Below are 12,951 nucleotides of genomic sequence, written 5' to 3'. Positions count from 1 at the left end.
CAACTTGGCAATATAAATAAATAAAATAATGTGAGTAGGACTACAGGGGGAAAAGAGCTCTTATACATTGCCAACTGGTACAATCTTTCTTAAGGGCAATCTGCCAGTACATAGCAAGAGTCATAAAAATAACCATACTCTTTGAAATAGTAATATATTACTTAGGACAGGAAATATAGCAAAAATTAAGGAAAAAACCTATTTTTTATGTAATTTTTAAAACTGCAAAAAATCTAAATGCTAAACAGTAAGGGAGTAGCTAAACTAACTGATACATCAATGCAATGGAGTACTACATAGTGATAAGGACTGACAAAGATAAGTTGTAAGAAGAAATACCAAAAATATAAAAATAAAGTGACCAATGCTGCACAGTATACACTGCAAACAGTATTCAGAGGCTTCCTGGCAGAGTGAATAGAGCGCTGGCCTTGGAGTTAGGACAACTTGAGTTTAAGTCCTCTCTCTGCCACATATCGGCCCTCGGGCCACGCCCATCCAAGACTCTAAGTGGCAGAGCAGTTGCTGATCTACTTTTTTGGAGAAAGTCCCTCAACTTGGAGTTTCCTACTCCAATGAAATCACACATCTGTTAAAAGCAAAATAAAACAGAGCATATGCAGAGACTAGAACTAGGTTCAAACACAAAAAAATCTCTACAGATCCATATGCATTTATATGAATGCATTATCATAAGAACCCAGAAGAGTTAGCATACGCTATTGGTAAGTCTAGATCCTCACTGCTAAGCGAGGCCACTCAGGGGGCCAAAGACATTATTTCTCTTTATGTCTCCATCATCTTCTCACTAACCTCCTTGCAGCTGGTGGACTGCTTACTCTTTACGTCACTTTCTCGTCTCCACGGCTTTTCAGTTTTGGAAGCATAACCTGATTAATAGTGCCAATGTTACTGGAAAGGGTTTGTCAATTTACTCCCCTAAGGCTCCACTCTTTGTGAATTTCTAAACCTTCTAAATACCATTCCGGCCACCACTACCCCTATAAGAATGTAAGCTCCCTGAGGTCAAAGGCTATCTTTGTTTTTATATCAGAGTGCTTGACGCATTATAAGGGATTAATAAACATTTATTCATTCATTCATTCATGCTATCCTGAAGCCGACATGGCCACTGAATACATCTGGCTTAGAGTCAGATGTATTTAGTTGACAGGCTCAGAGTAATAACACAACCTTTCAGGCCCAGTGATTTGAATAACATTGTTTTTTAATGACTGAAGAGAGGTCAATCTTACCACAGGAAGTGCAGGTTGTTCCTCAAAAGTATATGTTTGCAGACTCCCTCTTCTTTTGAAGTGCTTCTTAAAGTAAACATAAAGACAAAATACCTTGAGATTTTTGATAAATTTTTGGCTTTGTCATCAGTATGTAACCAGAATTTGTATTTACATTTACAAGATAATAGTCATTAAAATATAGTGCTTATAAAACTAGTTTACGTTTACTTGGTTCCTGATTTAGATCCTTCCTTTTTGATATCTTCCACAAAGGGGCTACCCTTTTTCTAGCTAGCTATATGCCTAATGTAACAGCTGTTTGGATAGATTCTCCCCCTAAAGCACAGGGAGTGACCTTGATACTAAGTGAACACTCTGGGAAAGGTAGGATGTTTCACTAGGATTATTCCAAGTTTTAAACAGTACAGTGAGAGCATTCCAAGCATAGCCTCAATGACTCTGTGGGGAGACAGCGGCAGAGTCAGAAAGAAGCACAGCGATAAGCAGTCTGCAGCAAAGATGGTATAAATGGAGTCAAGCATACCCAGGCTCCCACAGAGCAGCCAAGGTCTTCATCTACTCCAAGCAGATGAGACATCAGCAACTATACTGGAACATAAGCCTGGGTTTGGTGAACTTCTTGCCTCTGACCTGGAGAATCTACTAGGCTGAGAGAATGTATCTTTTCCCCCCTACTTTTATTTACTCTATCTTCTTGTTTGAAAGAACAGAGATGAAAATCCAAATTTCCTGTTTATTTTTTGAACCACTCTATATTATCTTTCTCTGGTCAGTGATCATGTGTAAGTACTGCTGTGAGCCTTATCTTTGCAGTGCTTCTACAAGTGTTCTTCATGGTTTCAGATCTCAACTGTCAGTTTTGTACCTCAGGGGTATTGTCTTCTGGTTTTATCATAACCTTGTTTGGCAGTTGTTCTCTCTCTAATCTTCTTCTGGTTGGCTACTTCCAGAAACTAGACTTTTCACAGCATTATCAACCTCTTGATTCCTGGGACATTTTGATAATCTTTCAGCAGCACAGGGAAAAGTAGGTTGTTCATCTGACTAGATGGGGTGATTTCTTATCCACTTATGCACAGGCAGTCTGGAAGAGGAAGCACACCTTCTGTTGTTGCTGGGAGACCCTGATTCTGCTGCATTAGCTGCTAGCCCATGGTCTAGACTTGACTATACAAGAGTACTTTCTGCGCTGCCTATTGTCAGGGAATTACTTTGGCTTATGCTAGAAGTAGATGTTAAAATAAATTAACTTATTTCTAGAGTTTTACTAGAAGCCTGGAATTGGGGCCTTGGGGAAAGGGGACAAATATTTCAGTACTAGAAACCTGTTAAGTCTGAGTGTATTCAAGTCAACATCTCTTCTACTGAATTTCTTTAGAAGACAGTAGTTAGAAATTTGACTCAGAGGAGCAGAGGCAAGATGTCAGAGTATAGAGAAGTGGGGGTGGGGTGGGGAGGCTGAGCCAAGATGGCAGCTGGAAAGCAGTGACTTGCCTTAAGCTCTCCCCCAGGACCCTCCAAATACCTATAAAAATGGCTCTGAACCAATTCTAGAACTGCAGAACGCATGAAATAGCAGAGGGAAGCAGGGCTCCAGCCCAGGACAGCCTGGATGGTTGCTGGGTAAGTGGTATCATACTGTGCTAGGAGCAGAGCAAAGCCCAGTGTGGGCCGCACTTGGACCAGGAGCTGGGTAGAACAGGCCCTAGCGCCCCTAATCAGTGAGCTGTGGCAGTTACCAGACTTCTCAACCCACAAACACCAAAGACAACAGAGAAGCTTAGTGGGCAAAAACTGTGGGGACAGAGTGAAAGGAGTTTGCGGTTGGCCAGCTCCCTGGGGCAGCTGAGGTGGTGCAGCTCTGAGGCTGCTTACAGAGCTACAGCTGCAGTTGCTTTGGGCACCAGGCCCACCTGGTGGGAGGAATTAAGTGGAGGATCAGAGCAGGAGTGCAGAGCCTGCTTAAGATGTGAGCTGAGGTGCAGGTTGGCAGTCCTTGGGGGAGGAGGAGCGCTGGTGTGGCAGAGCTTGCTGTGTAGAAATAGCTCTGAAAACAACAGCACAGCCCCTCAAGCTTGGAACAAAGTACTCTATACTCTACAAGCAGTCATACCCTGATGAAAAACTCAAGGGTAAAGTAGTTGACTGGGAACATGGCCAGGCAGTGAAAATGGACTCAGATTCAGACTCAGACTTTGGAATCTTTCTTTGGTGACAAAGAAGACCAAAACATACAGCCAGAAGAAGTCAACAAAGTCAAAGAGCCTACAACAAAAGCCTCCAAGAAAAACATGAACTGGTCTCAGGCCATGGAAGAGCTCAAAAAGGATTTGGAAAAGCAAGTTAGAGAAGTGAAAGAAAAAATTGGGAAGAGAAATGAGAGTGATGTGAGAAAACCATGAAAAACAAGTCAATGACTTGCTAAAGGAGACCCAAAAAATACTGAAGAAAGTAACACCTTAAAAAACAGACTAACTCAAATGGCAAAAGAGCTCCAAAAAGCCAATGAGAAGAAGAATGCCTTGAAAGGCAGAATTAGCCAAATGGAAACGGAGGTCCAAAAGACCACTGAAGAAAATACTACCTTAAAAATTAGATTGAAGCAAGTGGAAGCTAGTGACTTTATGAGCAATCAAGATATTATAAAACAGAACCAAAGGAATGAAAAAGTGGAAGACAATGTGAAATATCTCATTGGAAAAATCACTGACCTGGAAAATAGATCCAGGAGAGAGAATTTAAAAATTATTGGACTACCTGAAAGCCATGATCAAAAAAGGAGCCTAGATATCATCTTTCAAGAAATGATCAAGGAGAACTGCCCTGATATTCTAGAGCCAGAGGGTAAAATAGAAATTGAAAGAATCCACTGATCGCCTCCTGAAAAAGATCCCCAAAAGAAAACTCCTAGGAATATTGTCGCCAAATTCCAGAGCTCCCAGATCAAGGAGAAAATACTGTAAGCAGCTAGAAAGAAATAATTTGAGTATTGTGGAAACACAATCAGGATAACACAGGATCTAGCAGCTTCTACATTAAGGGATCAAAGGGCTTGGAATATGATATTCTGGAGGTCAATGGAGCTAGGATTAAAATCAAGAATCACCTACCCAGCAAAACTGAGTATCATGCTCCAAGGCAAAATATGGATTTTCAATAAAATAGAGGACTTTCAAGCTTTCTCATTGAAAAGACCAGAGCTGAATAGGAAATTTGACTTTCAAACAGAAGAATCAAGAGAAACATGAAAAGGTAAACCAGAAAGAGAAATCATAAGGGACTTAATGAAGTTGAACTGTTTTATTTACATTCCTATATGGAAAGATGATGTGTATAATTCATGAGACCTCAGTATTAGGATAGCTGAAGGTAACACACATATATAATATAGACAGAGGGCACAGGGTGAGTTAAATATGAAGGGATGTTATCTAAAAATATAAAATCAAATTAAGGGATGAGACAGGAATATATTGAGAGAGGGAGAAAGGGAGAGATAGAATGGGGTAAATTATCTCACATGAAAGTGGCAAGAAAAAGCAGTTCTGTTGGAAGGGAAGAGGGGGTGGGTGAGGGGGAATGAGTGAATCTTGCTCTCATAGGATTTGACCTGAGGAGGGAATAACATACACACTCAATTGGGTATCTTACCCCATAGGAAAGAAGGAGGAAGGAGATAAAAAGTGGGGGACAACAGAAGGGAGGACAGATAAGGGGAGGAGGTAATCAAAAGCAAACACTTTTGAAAAGGGACAGGGTCAAGGGAGAAAATTCAACAAAGAGGGATAGGATAGGAAGGAGAAAAACATAGTTAATCTTTCACAACATGAGTATTGTATAATGGTTTTGCATAATGACACACATGTGGCCTATGTTGAATTGCTTGCCTTCCTAGGGAGGGTAGGTGGGGAGGGAAGAGGGGGGAGAATTTGGAATTCAAAGTTTTAAAAGCAGATGTTCAAAAAAAAGTTTTTATGTGCAACTAGGAAATAAGATATACAGGCAAGGGGGCACAGAAATCTATCTTGCCCTACAAGAAAGTAAGGGAAAAGGGGATGGGGGGTGGAGTGGGGTAACAGAAGGGAGGGCTGACTGGGGAATGGGGCAATCAGAATATATGCCATCTTGCAGTGGGGGGAGGGTAGAAATGGGGAGAAAATTTGTAATCCAAACTCTTGTGGAAATGAATGCTGAAAACTAAAAATATTAAATAAATAAATAATAATTTTTAAAAAATAGTATAAAGAAGCAATTTAGTCCACTTCTCAGCCACAAAACTCCTCTAAACAGATATAGAAAATGCACCAAAGCAAATCCTGATAGGGAAATACAGAAATAAGTCACAGGTCTTTGTCTGACCTAGCTTAATATACAGAGATAGACAGAGAGGACTGTTGACACTGTGAACCAGGTTGGGGCAAGAAGCACCTCAGTGCCAAGGGAGAAGCTGTGTACCAGGACAAAAAGAGGTCCCAGGAAGAATCCACTGGTCACCTTCTGAAAGAAATCCTTAAATGAAAACTTCTAGGAACATCCCAGCTAAAATCCAGAGCTTCAGCAGTGGGGAACCTGTGGCCTAGAGGCTACATGTGGCCCTCTAGATCCTCAAGTGCGGCCCTTCAACCAAATCCAAACTTCACAGTAATAATAATAATTATTATTATATATTAGCTAATATATAATTATAATAATATACACTGATATAATAATATATAATAATAATCCTTAATAAAATTTTGTTCTGTGAAGTTCAGATTTAGTCAAAGGGCTGCACTTGAAGACCTAGAGGGCCACATGGGGTCTCAAGGCTGAAGGTTTCCCACTCTTCGAGGTCAAAGAAAAAATACAGCAAGCAGTAAAGAAGGAAGAATTCAAGAACTGGGAAGCCACAGTCAGGATTACCCACGATTTAGCAGGCACAACTATAAAGAAGTGAGGAACTAAGGATATGATATTCTAGGGGGCAAAGAATATAGGCTTTTATAGTCGAGAATAATGTAACCCAGAAAAACTGAGTATAATGCTAAAGAAAAAAAATGGATCTTTAATGAAATAGCGGTCTTCTAAACATTCCTGATAAAAAGACCAGAGTTCAAACACAAATTAAGAAAAACATAACGTAAACACAAATGAACCATGATAATTTACTAAAAAAGGAAAAACTGCTTATATCAGGGGTCACTGAAGGGCTCTAATTAGAAAAGGCCTGGGAGTAGTTCCATTTTGTTTTATCGATTTTAAGAGAAGAGTATAAAGGGAGGAATATGCTGGGGGAGGGGGAGAGATAGGAGAGATGGGAAAAGAAGGTTAGGGAAAATGATCTCACATAATGAGTAGACATCTACGCAAATAAGGAGGAAAGACAAAACACTTGTAACATATAAACCTAGTCAAGCAAAATGAATTCACAAAATAATCATGCTCAAAAATGTTTGTCTCTTTCTGCAACTTTTGTTCCTCACTTCTCTTCCAGGAGGTGGGTAACAGGCTTCATTATATGTCTTCTAGAGTTATGATTGGTCATTCCATTCATTAAAATTCTTATGTCTTTCAAAATGGTTTTTCTTTACAGTGTTGGTGTCCACGTATAAAGTACTCTCCTGGTTCTACTCACTTTATTTATACCTCCCAGGATTCTCTGAAATAGTCTCTATGATTTCTTACTGAGCAATAACATTCTATGACATTCACAAATCACAGTTTGTTCAGTCATTCCTCAAGTGTCTGAAAGGCAGTCTAAGGCCCCCCTTACATTGCCTCCCTCAGTCTTAATCCCCTCTTAATGTAGTATGAAGAACAAAGTAAAGAATATTTGGATTCTAAATTGAATTAAACAGTGTGCACTTACATTCAAATACTAATAGTTTACCAAATAAAATCTAAGACTTTCTTACACAGTTGATTATTTGTTGGCCTGTAGCTGAATTTCCAGAGGTAGAAGGTCTGGCATTCAGTTCTCTTACAAAGTAAGTCTCAATACCAAAGTTACTTTGTGGCAGAAGTGCCTGGAGATTTTGGTTGCTATATATGGTACCTTCATCTTCTGTTATAATTTCCCAACTCTGAAACAAAGAGAATTAGCTTAAACTACAACTATTTTTAATCAACTCATAAGCAATAAGTGCTTCATTAGTCAAAATGGAAAATGTGTATATGACAATAGAAAAAAAGGAAATTCTTTTAAACCTCTGCAGTATCTGTGTTTTCAGAATTTTCTGTTTCTTCAGATATTTGCCTCCGTGAAGTAAATGCATGTTGCCCTTGCTGGTGAATGTTAGCATTCTCAGCATCTGCTGTGTTGTCTCTGTACCAAAAATATGAGTCAAAATCTATATTTTATAACGCTGGAAGTAAAAATAATTTTAATAGTTTAATTTGATGTAGTGCTTTAAGATTTACAAAGTACTTTACATGTATTATCTTATTTGATACTAATAACACTTTGAAATAGGTATTATAAGTGCCATTGTCCTTCTTTTAAAAATGAGGAAACTAAAATTGAGAGTGATTAAATATCTTTTCCATGCTCACACAGGTCAATGTTGGAAGGGAGATTCACAGAGTAAGAAGGGACTCCGAAGGCTATCTTAGCCACCAATCCATACCTGGACAAGAAATTCCCTTTACAACATACCTGATGGGTGGTCATCCTGCCTTTGTTTGAATACCTCAGGATGGGAATATTAGGGAACCCAATACCTCCCAAGGAGACACCTTCCAATTTTGGACAGTTCAATCAGTCAGTAGGAAACCTTTCTTCTTATCAAATACAAATCCTGACTCCAAGTCCAATACTCTTTCCACTACATAGACAAAACTACAGCAAGGATTGTAAAGTAGGTATCAGATCATGCTAATAATTATAGCTAATATTTATATAGCATTTTATAATTAGAAAGTACTCAACTTTACTACCTTTGTTCAAAGGTTATGGAATAATCCAGATGGTAAAAAATAAGTAGTCTCATTTTTTAAAAGTCTAATACTTCATCATGTCAATCAATTTAACCCTCTGTTGTTAATATCTTCTCCCTCCTCAAATTATATTGTATTTCTTTATCTGTGTAGGCTGCGTCTATCCAGGAGAACATAAGGCCCTTACGGCAGAGACTTTTTCATTTTGTTTTTGTATTCCCAAAGTAATATATGCTGAAACGATTTATGCTGTATTATCTAAAATAACTTTAGCTCTGATTTTCTAAAAAGACAAATTAAAAAAATAAGAGATTCTAAAAATTTATCTAAATCTCTTTGTCAAACTCCTATTTACTAGAATTGATCTTGAATTACTAAAATTATCTAAGGAACTTCTGACATGGACTCCAAAAGAGAGAGCAGAATTAAAGACGATCTATAAGGCTTAGTATTGTAGATGTAGAACTGGAAGGATTATAGAGCCCATCAAATCCAAACTGAAGTCCAGGACGTGAAATGACTCAAGGTCACACAGGTGAGAAGTAACAGCATCAGATTTAAAAACTTTAATGGGCATGGTTTAAAAAGGGAGGTAGCAGAAATTCAGTGATAAAAGCATGTTCCCTGCTTCCTGACAGAGAGTTAAAGGACTCAGGGAGCAGAATGAGACATATATTTTTTGGATATGGCCAACATGGAAATTTGTTTTTCTTGACTACATGTTACGAGAGATTTGTTTTTGTTTTCCAAATGGCGGGGAGAGGACATGGAGAGATAAATACATTTTTGTTAACTTAAAATATAAGACTGAATTTTAAGAAATTTCAAAAAAGAAAAAGGAGGCAGTGGAGGGGGTACCTTTCTGGCTTTCAGGGAACAAAAGAATTTGGGACACTTGAATCCGGGTTCTAATTCTACCCCTAGCCAGTGGTATGACCTTAGGCAAGTTTCCTAACCTCTAAAAATTCCCTACATATCCTAAAATGAAATGTGTTATTTTTGGAGGTGGGCTCTTCCTTATAACAAATCTTCAAGAAAAGGCCAAAAGACCATTTATCAGTGATGTAGCAGACTAGATTCTTATTCAGCTAAGGGTTGAATTAGATGTCCTCTGAATATATTTCCAACTCTGAAATTCTAGGTCTCACTTTTCTCATCTGTAAAATGTGGAGACTGGATGAGCTCTAAGGTTTCTTCTAACTTTAAAGTTCTATGGCAATATAAAAAGACTATCATAGTTTGGCTGGATTTTGGAAAAGTTAAGATTGACCTTAGAGAATGGGAGTTTTGAACTTGAGGTTCCATGGACCCTCAAGGTGTCTGTGACCTTTAACTGCAAAAAAAATTACATTGTTATTTTCACTAACCTCTAATTGAAATTTGGCATTTCCTTCAATTATTAATTAAAAGTAAGTATTCTAAGAAGGGCTCAATAGAGTTAATGAGGCTGTAAAGGAGGCCAAATACATAAAATCTAGAACGACTGTTCTAGAGAATTTTGTTGTGATTGCTTTTAATTTCCTTCTACTACACAAAAAGGTGTTTATAGGATACTGCCAGACTATTGTACCAAATATTTTGATCAGGGATTAATGGCAGTTTGTGGAATGACAGAAGTAGCCACTGAAGACTCCATAATACTAAAAACCTGACTGTCAGAAAAGAACAGTGTAATATTTTAATCTGGAGCAGTTAGGTGGTACAGTAGATAGTGTGTCAGGCCTGAAGTCAGGAAGACTCATATTCCAGAGTTCAAATCCAGTCTCAAACATTTAGTATCTGTGTGACCCTGGGCAAGTCACTTTTACCCTATTTGCCTCAGTTTCCTCATCTGTAAAATGAACTAGAGAAGGAAATGGCAAACCACTCCACAGTATCTTTACCAAGAAAACCCCAAATGGGGACATGAAGAGTTGAACATGACTGAAAAACGACTGAACAGCAACATGAATAACGAAGGAAAACTTTGTAAACATATGGGAATGTTGCTAATGATAAAGGGAAAGAGTAAGAAAATAGGTTCTAAGACCATTTTCATTCTTTGTTGAGAAAGTTAAGGGGTGTTTTTACACTAATAAAAATTCAATTAAAAATCATGCATATTATGGAAATATCTTCTCTAGCTAAAGGAAAATTGTTCTATTTTTCCTTTCTTTCTGTTTAGTGATGAGACAGGAAATTAAAAGAAAAGGTAATGGTGTTTTTCTCTAAGAAAAGAACAAAAAATTTTTAAAAAAGTTATCTAGAAAGGTATCAAGCCATATTTTTTTCTATCAATACAACTCTGGAAGTATTTGCTTATTTAAAAAAAACAATCTTGGCTCTGGCTAAACAGTATCAGATCGGATAATTCACTATAAATGGGTATTTGATACGAAACCCATATTTTTTGAGTTTTTAGCACATTTTTATAAAGTTCTATAGAAATGGGCACTCCATTAAGTTGGAATAAAAACTGAAAAATATACTGTACTGTATATACATATAATTTAAATTTAAAAAATTACTAAAACAGCTAATTAAATGTAGTTTAAGGCTATCATGAACAGAAAATATGTAATTTTATACTACTGTTGAAAAGAAAAATATAATTTTAACTGGCATCAATTACAAGGAAAGGTTTATGAATCAAATAACATTAAATATTACCTAAATCACCATAAATAATAAAGTGAATAAAGATCACGGAATTACAGAAACTCAGTGCTGAAAAGGGGAATCAGAAGTCATCAATTCTAACTCGTACATAAATAGGGTATGGGTTAAACTATATATAGGAGCAAGAGATGGTTAGGACTACTTCATCCTTGACGAATGGTCTACCTTTCTTCCTTCGCAGACCTTTAATAAAATCGTTACATCATGAGGCAGTCGATTTTGCTTTTGGACAGCTCTGTTAGGAAGCTTTTCTTTTTCTTAAGTTGAAACGTTTCATTGTTGAATTTCCACCCATTTTTCAAAGTTCTGCCATCTGAAGCCAAGCAGAAAAAATAGAATCTGCCTTCCACATGACAGCTATTAAGTGTGTGAAAGGACAATATTTTTATCGTATTTGTTGGAATAAATAACTGGATTTGATGTCAAAACACAGGTTCAAATCCTGACTCTGCTACTGATTAGCTACATGACACTGGGCAGGGCATTTAACCACTCTTATCTTCATGTTCCTCCTCTGTAAAAGGAGGAGAAACAAGGTGACCCTAAGATTCCTTCCAGGTCTGAAGTTCTTGTGATCCCCACCCCCAAATATCCTCTTCTCCATTTCTTTTAACTGATTTTTACATGACATGATTTTCTTTCACTAAGCTGTATTATATTCTATATACTATATTCCCTCCAGTCTCTCAATGTTCCTCCTAAAATGTGGCATGTAGAACTGAACAAAATGCTCCAGATGTCATATGACTAAGGTAGAGTAGGACAGGACTATTAACTTCTTGATTTTAGACTCTATGCTTCTATTACTACAATCCAATTTTTCTTTTTAAATTAAAAATTACTTTTGCCATAATTCAAATGTAATTAAATAAACATCTTATTAACCCAGAAAATTAGCATGGACCCACAAGACCAGGGCCTGAAAGAAACAAAGTGTAGCCCAAGATGATAATGAGCTTTTTTGGCTTCCATGTCACATACTGGGCTTATCAGATAAGACTAGAACCTCTAGATTTTTTTAACAGGAAGCATTAGTCATTTCTCCCATATTCTCTACTAGTGAGCGTGATTTTTTTTCTTAAACTCAACGATATTACTTTTCATTTCTCTCTACCAAGCTTTATCTTAGTAGATTTGGCCCCTCATTCCCAACTGCTGAGATCCTCCTGGATCACGATTATGTGATTCAGCAAAATCAACTATCCTTTTCTGATATCTGTAGAACGCACATAGGACATGCATGCCAATTTATGCCATCATCCAAGTCACTGAAAATAGTGATGATGGTAAGAGGGCCAGCACAGAGCACTTGGACAATACATTAGAGGCTTCGTTTCTCATCAAGTTGTCAAGGATCCATTTTACTCTTTGGATCCAGGTGTTCAACCAGTTCTGAATCTATGTGGCTCTGCTGTCATCTGGCCCACATTTCTCTGTAGAGCTCACAAAGTTATAATGAAACACTGTCAAATGTTTTGTTAAAATCCAGTTAGGCCTTATTTATGGCATTATATCTACCAATGTTTCAGAAAAGGAAATGAACTTAATAATTTCATTAATACTAATCTGTTTTTACTTACCCCAGGAGCACATGTAAAAATTTCAATAAGTCTCATTATCAGTCTCCAAATTATTTTGATTCAGTAGTAAACAACACCAAAATCACAATTTCTAGTTATAATTATCTATAGTACAAACAAGGATGCTATCACCACATACTGAGGGACTGGTCTTCTCCACTGTGTTCTTCTAGACTCATGGTTTACATAGTAGGTCCTTCCAAGGACATCTTGCCTTTCTTCCCAGCCTGGAGGCAGAGGAGAGTATTCCTGTTGCTGCTGCAAATGAGAAGCAGCCTCTGGTTGGTTCACAATAATCCAGCCAGGCTGAAAAATATAAATGTTTAATTTAAGTGATGAAACTAGATTTTCAAAAAATTCAAAAACAATTAAAACCTTACATATTAAATGGAAAAGAGAAATTAAAAACTGCATTGAGTATGCAGTATTTAGACCTAGAAGTTACTCACTGAATAACTTTGTTTTGTCATATAACCTATAAAACCATAACTGAGTGATATTTTGGTATTTAACTTAAGGCAATTTTACAAAATGAGGAA

At 37.3% G+C, this 12,951-nt stretch overlaps 1 protein-coding gene across 7 annotated transcripts in view; it reads right to left on the bottom strand.

Annotated features, from left to right (window-relative positions):
• The window catches only part of NEDD4 (NEDD4 E3 ubiquitin protein ligase), a 180,267-nt gene that overhangs the window by 65,172 nt on the left and 102,144 nt on the right, over positions 1–12,951 (bottom strand). For 5 of the 7 annotated variants that reach the window (XM_036734932.1, XM_036734934.1, XM_036734928.1 and 2 more), the window contains 4 exons: positions 12,552–12,718; positions 7,446–7,563; positions 7,154–7,321; positions 1,257–1,322 (listed from right to left, as the gene is read on the bottom strand). In XM_036734932.1, the coding sequence (XP_036590827.1) occupies positions 1,257–1,322; positions 7,154–7,321; positions 7,446–7,563; positions 12,552–12,718 (519 nt within the window). The remainder of the gene's footprint in view (positions 1–1,256; positions 1,323–7,153; positions 7,322–7,445; positions 7,564–12,551; positions 12,719–12,951) is intronic. The other 2 variants (XM_036734933.1, XM_036734930.1) reach the window with 2 other exon arrangements.

The sequence above is a fragment of the Trichosurus vulpecula genome, chromosome 8, assembly GCF_011100635.1.
Source record: "Trichosurus vulpecula isolate mTriVul1 chromosome 8, mTriVul1.pri, whole genome shotgun sequence".
NCBI classification, from domain to species: domain Eukaryota; kingdom Metazoa; phylum Chordata; class Mammalia; order Diprotodontia; family Phalangeridae; genus Trichosurus; species Trichosurus vulpecula.
Note: the sequence above shows the minus strand (reverse complement) of the source record. Positions and strands in the feature narration are given on the sequence as shown.